A 10,689-nucleotide genomic window follows, 5' to 3' on the forward strand; every position below is an offset into this window, starting at 1 on the left:
AAGGTGTCTATCCTAGCTGGAAACCCGGGAATTGTCAGGGAACATTTTGGAGAGTGTGCTTAATATATTTTGTTAATTGCAATCTTAAATTTAATAGCAATGATTCTTCATTTGTAGAAGTAGCTTAATATTACTTTATTGAACTATTTTTTCGAAATTTCGTTTTTTCTTTGCTTGAAATAAATTTATTAACTGAAATTTCAAGTTTCTGGTTGAAATTTCATATATTTTGTTAAAAATTCGTTCTTTTTGGTTGATTTCTATTATATTTTACAAAAAAATTTTAATCTTTTTTGGTTGAAATATCAGCTACTACATTTTTCGTTCCGAATTCATCTTTTTTTGAACACGGATTTAATTACTTGGATGACAGTTACTCTTTTGTTAAAAATCAATTTTTTTATGCTTGTTAAAGTATCATAATTTTAATTGAAAATTTATCTTTTCAGCTGAGAAACGAGCTATTTTGTTGAAAATTTATTTTTCCTTCGCCTAAAAATTAATTTTTTTTTATTGAAAATTTAAATTCGAGTTGCAACTTGAACTATTTTGCCGGAAATTTGTTTGTTTTTTTTTGTTTGAAAATTATTTTGTTCACTGAAAATTTAACTTCATTATTTGATTGAAAAAATTATCTTTTTTTTTTTTTTAGTTGAAAATTCATCACTTTGTTTGAAAATGTAACTTTAAAAAATTTAGTTTTGTTTTTCTTGCAAATTAGTTAATTGCATCCTTTTAGTAAAAAATTCATCTCTTTAGTTTCACATACATTTTTTACTAAAAATTTAACTGTTCAATTGGAGGGGGGGGGGGGTGATAATTTATAATTTCTTTTTTAATTTAAAATACATGTCTCTTCTTGAATTCGTTGGTAAAAATGCTTCTTGTTTGAACATTTATCTTTTTGGTTTAAAAAATCCACTATTCACTTTAAATATTAATCATTTGATTTAAAAATTCATAATTTTTATTTAAAATTTATATATTCCATTTTTAGTTGAAACTTATCTTTCTTGGTTTTAAATTTAACTAATTGCTTGCAAATTTGTCTTTTTGCAGTTGGTAATTCAAATATTTAATTGAGTATTCATGAATTTTTGATTGAAAATTCAAGTATTCAAGTGAAATATTAATCAGTTTTAGTTGAAAATTTATCTTTTCTTTTAAACTACTTGGTTGGAAGTTAAATTAAATTTATTTTTAAAAAATTTGTTTTTTTGTGTGAAATTAATGTTTTTAACTAAAAATTGAACTATTACATTTTTTGTTGAAAACTGATATTTTTTAGCTTAAAATTCATTTATTTGTTTGAAAATCCAAGTTTTTTATTTAAAACTCAACTGTTTGAGAATAAATGTTTTTTTTTAATCGTCTTTTTGGTAGAAAATTAATCTTTTTTCATGGACTTTAGAGATAAATTCAAGAAATGATTTAATTTTTTTAGTATTATTTAATTATTTATTTAATCGATCGCGCTAAAATACTTCAGAATATCTTGAAATATTAATTGAATTTCTGGAAACATAAAAAAATATTTATAATAATCTCGCAAAACTGTATGAATATTCCGAGCGATTGCTTTAAATTATGCGAAATATTTTAATGGCTCCATGCTGTGAAAAATTATACCTGCAAAAAACTTGAGATACCTAGAAAACCCCTAGAATTTTCAGGGAATTTTTTTCCATGATTTGAGTAGACACCCTGAACTACGAAAAAACGCAGGATAAATTATCGTAGAAAAATCACGGTCCTAATAGCATTGTTCTGCTGTGTCATTCCCAAAAGTAAGTTTATTTCTAAGTGTGTCTTGTTTTTTTACAGAATATCGACAACGAAACAGTGACTAACCATTATGACGTGGTGAACAATATTAGCAACTCGTCCGTAGAAGAGGACGATGAACCACCTCCTCTACCTCCTCCAAGGGGAGAGTCACTAGGTCGTAGTATCATGGCAGACGTAACGCCTAGTCCTACTACTGAAAACGGTTTGTGCACCTTTTCTTTTTTTGTATTTTCGCTCTTAGAGATCATCCATAAACTACGTTACCAATCTCGGACAATTTTTTATTCGACTTTAAGTTTATACTGATTTTTTTATGTGTTATAGCGATAAAGTTGCCCATATACCTCAATTATCAACGTGACCGTTTGATGAATTATAAACTTTGGTAATAAATCAACAATTAAAATTAAAAAACTGATTTTCAGAGTAAGTGTTAAAAATGCACCTAACTGAATTTTATGTGACAATTAATATGTGTATTATTGAGTTTTTAAATTTTAAAAAGGTACATTTTTAACCGGAACAGTTAAACTTTTAATTGAAACAAATAATTTTTTTTAATTATAAAAAATAACGAATTTTCTACCAAATAGTTAATTTTTTCACTAAATTTTTGATTTAAATAAAATAAAGTTTATTGGGAATGATGGTCTACCATTTCGCTACATGGTGCCGAAAATACTAAATACAAATATTCATCAAAAACAAATAATTTTAGATAGAATTTTCATCTTATACAGTAAAAAAGCATATTTTTGTGAAATAGGTTTTTTAAAAAAGACAATTATTTCACTAGTTCATGTGAGTTTCAATGCATTGTCAGCTTAAATAAACTTCAATTAATGTGTGCAGCAACAAATTTTACCCATATTATGCCAAGACCTAACTTTTAGATCAGATTTTTAAATAGTAAATATTTAATGTATAAATTCATAAAAATCTACTTTTGAGTTCATTTTTGCTTCAAAATAAGTCCTTTTAAGTTTATAATATTTTGAAGTTCACAATAAAGAGAACAATAATTTGTTGTTTTTAAAAAATATATATATATTTCTGTCAAAAAGTGTGATTTTTCGCTGTATAAGATGCAAATTCCATCTAAAACAATTTTTTTCCGATAAATACTTACTTTTATTATCCAATTAATACTCTTAACTCCAAAAAAATGGATTAAAACACTTTTACGCTCAATTTAAAATGTATCTTTAAAATCGTGCCTATTCTTTCTAGTTCGAATTTTTATCGCTAGGTGGCGTATCGCAGTTTAACCATTCCTAATGCCAAAAAGATTATTTTTTTAATCAAAAAAATTAATTTCGTACCGCAAAAAATAATTTTTAATAAAATTGAAGATTTGTCAATCAAAAGGTTATTTTTTTTAAAGAAAAAGATTAATTTTCTACAAAAAAAGACGAATTTTCAATCAAATTCAAGAATACTCAACGAAAAATTTGAATTTTTAAGAAAGAAAAAAATAAATTTTTTTTAAAGAAATTAATTTAATTTGAAAACTAGTTGTTAAATTTTTAACGAAAAAGATGAACTTTTAATTAAAATGATTAATTTTCTACCGAAAAACGAGTTTTTAACCAAATTCAAGAATTCTCAATCAAATGGTTGAATTTTTAAACAAAAAGATTAATTTACTACCAAAAAGACGAGTTTTCAATAAAATTCAATAATTCTGATTGAAAGAGTTGAGTTTTCAACTCAAAAAGAAGAATTTGTAAATGAAAGATTAATTTTCTACAAAAAAATCAACAATATTCAAAAATTCTCAACCAAAAAGTTGAAGTTCCAACTAAAATAAATGAATTTTTAAACAAAAAGAATAGTTTCCTACCATAAATATTCGTCATCTGTAAACTTACTCAAAACGTTAGTATATGTACTCTAATTACCAAGTGTGGGATTTTGGGAGCCCCCCCTCCCCAGTGGTACCGTAGTTTATGAGCGATTCCTCAGCTCAAATTACCATGTCGCTTTTCCAATCTCTAATTCTAATATCACTTTTGTTATCAGCAGGTGATATAAATGGCCCTCCAAATAAACCACTACCCAGTGAACCGGCCGTTCGTTCGGATCCAACCACCAGTACACCTCAAATAAATTCCACGCCATTGTCCAATAATGTACACGAGAATGCTGAAGGCTTATCGGATCGACAACCTGGTGAAAGTACGAGTGACGGCGAAAACTCGTTTAAAACAATCAGCCCTCCGTCCAGTCCAGACCCGTAAGAAACCAGATTATTAATTAATTGAATCACGAATTTGTAATTGTTTACATTCGCAGGCCTCGGATTCACGACACTGTTTACATTATTGGATACTTTTTTTAACCGTGACACAATTTTACTAATATTTCAAGAAAAAAAAACATTATAGACCCTATTTTCTCACAATTTTCCGCTAATGCCACTATTTCTTGACTTTTCCTTTAAAAATATTTGTGAACTTCTTCTCTAATTGGCTAATATAATATGTTCGCCATCTCAACTTATTACAACATATGGGTAAAGTGTTTTTCTGAAATTTCAAATCACTAATTTTCATCGTGAATTTATTTATGGGTCATCCAAAAATAACATTCGACTATTTACTGGGGGGGGGGGTCTTACTGTTTCTTATGAATTAAAAAATTGGTTCATCTTTCAATCAAATGTCAGCTAAGAAATATGAAGTATCAACAAAAAATCTAATAGTTTGTTATTTTAACCAAGAAAATATTTTCCTTTGAAATAAAAACAGTTGAATTGAACCAAAAAAGACGAATTTCCAACAAAATATTTGATTCCTTAAACAAAACAGATTAATGTTGAATATAAATTATCATCAAAAAAGTTCATTTACAACCAATCAGTTAAATTTCAAACAAAATAGTTCAATTCACAGTTAAAAAAAGTTAATTTTTAACCAAAGGAAAAACTGATTTTCAACTTAAATTATGAATCTTGAACCATAAAATTGAACTTTCGTGAAAGTGGTTCAACTTTCAAGCAAGCAGTTGAATTTTCAAGCTAGAAACATGAATTTCCAATTAGAAATGCAATAGTTGATATTTCAATAAATAGCACTAAACTAAAACAGGTTACTTTTCAACCAAACAGTTCAATTTAAAAAAAATTTATTTTCTACAAAAAAAAATGATTTTCCACTAAGAAAATACGAATTTTTAAACAAAATACATAAACTTTTAACGAAATAGAAAAAAATGGTCGAATTTTCTAACTGAAAAGACGATTTCAAGAAAGAAAAAAAACCAGTCAAATTGATGAAATTTCAAGCCAAAAAGTCAAATTTTCAACCAAATATTTTAATTTTTCAACCCGAAAATGCAAATTTTCAACAACAAAAAGTTAAAACTTATCCGCAACAGATCAACTTTTAAACAGGCAGTTTTATTTTTAACTAAAAAGGATGAAAATCCTGCAGAAAGAGATGAATTTCAAAATCGAACATATTAATGTCTAACGAAAAAATCAAATTTTCAATTAAAAAAACTTTTCAACCTGAAATAATGAATTTTCAACCAAAAGTATGTAGTTGGATTTTCATATTCGGTTCTGTTAATTCAGTTCGCATTTAACTGGAAAAATGGGAAAAAGTAGTTTGTGGCACCATTTTTTATAATTTGTGACACTATTTTTGCGCTCTCTAATTTTTTCTAATTCATCGGAATACGTATATAGTCATTTCTGAAAAAAATGATTTTATTTATATTTATTTATTTAAAAAGGGGGAAAAGCCGCCCTTAAAGGCACTTTGCATATTTTAATTTACTAAAGAAGAACTAAACCATTTCCACACTAAATAATTTTCAATATGATAGTATGGTAGTATGATAATATGAAAAAATTAGACCAAAATACAGATAAACATTGACGCCATTTATGAGTGTGTCCGAATTCTGAATTTTATGTAACAATAACTTTTTTTTTACTTTTAGACGCCGGACTTTTGATTCACTTGAATTCAACTTAACTGTCTTTAAATTTACACAAAAATTACAATTTTAGACGCTGCTACCTTCTATGAGCCGCCATAAATAATCTACTTTGTTCCATTTTGAACTTCTAAGGTCATTTTCAAATTCATGGAATATTGCTTTCAGCGATGCTAATATTATAGCGAAAAAACAATTGATTGCCATCTTTTTAGAAAACGCCCGGCGTCTAAGGATTAATCGAAACTCACAATGCCCTCAGTTACGTTTTTGCTTCAATCAAGACAAAATTCCAGTTTTTGATGCAAATTCATCGCTTTCTCGGTGTATAAAAATCTTTATTTTTTCCTATCCCATCGAAAACCTCATGAATACTACAATACATTGTTTGGTATTAAAAGTAAGTTTCTAACTAAAAAAAAAACATCAAAATTACGTCAAGAAAGGGAATAGCGGGGTATTGTCAGACGTCACAAAGTATGACGTCCTAATCATTTATTTATTTATATCCAAAAAAAAGCATAGGTACTTGAATTGAATAAAACAAGCACAAACATTTTTTTTAATTGATAATAGCATTTTTGTTATATTTTGGAAAAAAATGTCTGCCACAACAAGTTAAACTTGGGTGAAAAAGTAACTTTAAATTTACAAGTCAACCAAAATTAATGGACAGAGACGTTTAAGTCTAATGTGGTTCACAATGAAAAAAAAAAACTTTGTCATTTTAATTGAGAATATTAAAAAAGGAATAATTTCTCATTAAAGATTTACAGTTAGAAAATTGTTAATGAATAACATCTGAAATTGAACGAAGTTCTAATTTCGTGATTCCATGTTCAGAGTTTTAATTGTCTCCTATTGCAAGCCGTAAGTTTGGAATTTTTTAAGTGAAAAAGGTTTAAAATCGATCAATTTCAAGTTCAAATACAGTATTCACACTCTTTCCCTTATTTCCTCTTTTTCTCCTTTTTCAAGAATTATTTTTTTCTCTGTTTACAAGAAACTTTCCCTTTTTTCTCGTTCGTTTTTTTGCTTGAATATGAATTAAATTAATAGGCCCCAGTCAGAGAATTAGACTATTTTTGGTTAAAAGTTTGACTGTTTGTTTGAAAATTTAATTATTTTGTTGAAAATTAAACTGTTTTGTTAAAAAGACATATTTTCTGCGCAAAAATGTAAGTGCTTCGTTGAAGATTCGTCACTTTTGATAGAAAATTCATCCGTATTGATTAAAAATTCCTCTTTTATGGTAGAAAAATCATACGCTTTGTCTGAAAATTTAACTGTTTTCTAAAAAATCGTATTTTTGGCTTGAAAATTCATCTGTTTCGTTCAAAATGCAACTGTTTTTGGTTGAGGTTTAATCTCTTTTATATATAAATTCAACCATTTGCTTGAAACTTCAACTTTTTTCTTAAACATTCGTCCGTTTGGATAGAAATTTCGTCCGATGGATTAACTTTGTAATTTGAAAATTCCACTATCTGGTTAAAAGTTCGATTACTTTGTTGAAAAATCATCTCTTGTACTTGAAAGTTCTTAACTTTTTTATTGTAAATACAATTGTTTGGTTGAAAATGATTTTTTTTTTCAAACTTAGCTAATTTATTGAAAAGTAATCTTTTAGTTTCAAAAGTCAACTGTTTTCTAAAGTATTCAAATTGTTAACTTAAAAACTCAACTCTTTTATAAAAAAGTAATCTTTGAGTTTTGGTTGAAATTTCAACTACTTCGTTGAAAATGCAATACATATTTCGACTATATGATAAGTCTTTCAAAGACTTCTTTAAATGGATTTAAAATATATTTTTTAAGCCCAGATTCAGAGTTCTTCAAGCTAAATAACTATTGGTAAAAAATTTTATTAACCTTAAAGTTTATTTTGACAGTGCAAAAAACATTTGAAAATCAGTGAGATTTATGCACTCTGTATTCCGCATATAGGGTAAACATTGGTATTACCGACACCTTAAAAAAATTTTTAGAAAAAGGAGAATATTAATTTATATGCTTATTTTTTGGTAACGAAGATGAATTCATCTGAAAGGGCAGATTTTTTCCGTTTTCGGAAAGTACCCAGTAATATAATTATTCTTTGCCAAACTATTGTTATACTTAATATAGATTTATATTATATTGTTATTCTTATTTAAAAATAATTTTTTCAAATTCCGTGAAAAGGAATACCTTCGATATTGTGTGGTTATGTTTATTTCATCAGTTCACGAATTTGTCAAATTCATTCGATGGTGTTGTTGATTACTTTTTGAGTTTCGGAAATCCAAAATTAATTTTTTAAATATTGAACATTAAAGACTCTTGAAAGGCGATGTCATAGAAATGAGGAAAGCAAATAGCAATCATAGTAACACGGACATCAATAAAAAAATGCGTATTATTCCCTAAAAACTTTCTTCTGTTGGGTGTCGTTCACTGAGAGATACGTATGTTGTTCACTGGTTTTAAAGGTATCATAAGAATATTTCAAATATATCAAACCTACTCAAATTTGAGAATCACATTTATTGAATTATATTGCAAAACATAATCATCTAACCTTTCAAATTAACGATATGACTAATTTTTATAGTGTCAACGTGTGCTTCTGTAGGTGGCAACAAAAATGTTATTTAATGAATATAAATTCAGTAATTTTGTACTGAATAAATATTGAAATACAAATTACATGGAATATAGAATATTTATTCATTTACAAGTATCTATTTTATATCTCTGAAATTCGAATAAAAGCATTTTCATTGCACAGTGCCGTTCACTAAAAGAGTGTCGCCAATACCCCTTTTTATCTTATTTCTGATTTTTTCATTGTGTTTAAAAATTTAATACAAATTTTTGTAAACTTTTTTTTTAAATTCCACGCGTCTTTCTTTATTATTTTGTGCGAGTAATGTGACTTTTGTAAGCCTTCCAGTCGATCCGAGCCCTATCCCTATGTACATTTGAGGCAATCCCTGAAATATTAAATTTTTTCCAGGAAATTTGAACTTCGTCAGCGTCATCAGGAGAAGAAAGAACGACTTGCAGCGCAGGTGAACGACATGAAACGCCGGCAGAAGCAGACCGAAGAATGGCAGAAACTCAAGAGGTCATTATTTACGCCCCTTTCACTAGGCATAGGAGCCGCGATTGTTGGTGGGATGATATATAGCTACTTTTACATGCGCGGCTAGAAAACTAATCCATTTATCGATTGGCTAGGCAGAAACGCTTACACCTAGTGATACAGTTGAAAGCACAGTCAGATAAGTTCACTGTAGATTTCAAGAGCCAGATCTCTGTGCACTTGAAAATGAAACGAAAGATTGATCTTTCTGATTCCTGTAGGCCCTGCAATGAATTCCCGTCTCTCTTTTAAGCAACAGCAAGAGATTCTGGTTCGAATTTAAACAGAGTAACTAGTTGAAATGATTTGCAAAAGATTAATACAGAGGGACAACAAAAGTCCAAAGAAGAGCGATCGAAGTTAAGGAGGAATGAACGCATTTGTATTTTTATATTGCAACTCGAGAATTATCCATGGCTAGAAGAAAGTGTCGGAATCGTTTTAACAATCATTTTGATAGATTTCTTTAAACGGAAAGCATGAATTCCTGTTGATTAGTTGAATAATGGACGTGTTCAAGTAAGATTTTTAAAAGCTAAAGCATCTAGCTTGTCTCGCGAACATACGCACTCATATTATCTACATTCTGTAGATTGAATCACACCTGTGGAATATATTTTCTTACCTTTTATGTCGTTTCTGTTGAACAAGAATGATGATGTTAATCAAGTTAGTTGAAGCAGAGGAACCCTGCCACTTTTTATTTGCCACTTGACTCATTTAGGCACTCCAATATACCAATCAAGTTTTAGCGGCTTTAATCAAGCTCGCAAATTTATTGTCTTGGGGAGTTTAATTTATAGATATACGTAGGTACTCTTTGGTATGCGAACACTTCAGCATTATGAATGTAATGTATTACGAAGAAATCTCTTTCAAAAGAAACAGAATCATTGATCTCGGAAAAAATCTAGGGTTTCAATTTCTTAGTGTTGAAGTTTTTTAGTGTACTAGACAGTATACAATTATAGAGTTGAGTCAAGCGCTCTGCACATTGCCAAGATATAGTAATTAAATAGATTAACATTTCTTTGTATTGTTGAGTACGTTTTGAAATTCTGTTAATATCTAGCGAACGAGGCGCGATAACAAGTCAAGCATAATTAGTTGAGAAAATAAAGGTAGAACAGTTAAATTGAGACGGAATTTAGGATCGTCGATTACGAGATTTCCTGCTCACCAATCGAGCGTTCGGAAAGACTGAGTACGATTAAAGATTTGTAAAAGAAAATTCAAGTAAAATTAAAGGAAAATCTTCTAAACGTAAGCAAATTTTGCATGATAGTTATGCCACAGATAATAGATGGGCGGAATTATTAGCAAGTTGATTCGAAAGGCAATTTAACTTGTTTTTTTATTCATAAGTTGCTTACTCGTCTTCGTTGCAGTACACACGTATTGGTGTGAAGAAATTTTTATTTTTCATAAATAAAAAGTAATAACTAAAAAAGTATGCTTTTTTCAAGGAGTGCCTATGGAACCTTGAACTTTTCTTGTTCTTTTAATTTGGCAAAGTTCCTGTCTATCGTCTGTGGTGATAGGAAGAGGAGAATGTCAGATCTCAGGATGTATCTGCGTATATCCACTGCATCGATTCTCTGACTCTAGTAGGATTCTTCGAAGATCTTAATTCGATATCGCCAATAAAAGAGGAAAGCGAGAGAGCAAGACTGCTGGAAGTCAGAACTTATGAAAATACGGTGCTAAGTTAAAGTCCCACACATTCGTTTGTACGAGAGAAAGAAACAGAAGATGCATAAATGAGAGACTGAAAGAGTGAGTGATTGTGACCGAAAAGATTAAAGGAGAAGAGAGAGAGAGAGAGAGGA

At 28.8% G+C, this 10,689-nt stretch overlaps 1 protein-coding gene across 1 annotated transcript in view; it reads left to right on the forward strand.

Annotated features, from left to right (window-relative positions):
- Positions 1-10,689, forward strand: part of LOC117176527 (tyrosine-protein phosphatase non-receptor type 61F-like) — a 33,849-nt gene extending 23,160 nt beyond the window's left edge. Inside the window, exons 12-14 of the mRNA XM_033366782.1 lie at positions 1,825-1,990; positions 3,814-4,024; positions 8,732-10,689. Of these exons, the coding sequence (XP_033222673.1) occupies positions 1,825-1,990; positions 3,814-4,024; positions 8,732-8,927 (573 nt within the window). The 3' untranslated portion in view covers positions 8,928-10,689. The remainder of the gene's footprint in view (positions 1-1,824; positions 1,991-3,813; positions 4,025-8,731) is intronic.

Source organism: Belonocnema kinseyi, chromosome 7, assembly GCF_010883055.1.
Source record: "Belonocnema kinseyi isolate 2016_QV_RU_SX_M_011 chromosome 7, B_treatae_v1, whole genome shotgun sequence".
Taxonomy (NCBI): domain Eukaryota; kingdom Metazoa; phylum Arthropoda; class Insecta; order Hymenoptera; family Cynipidae; genus Belonocnema; species Belonocnema kinseyi.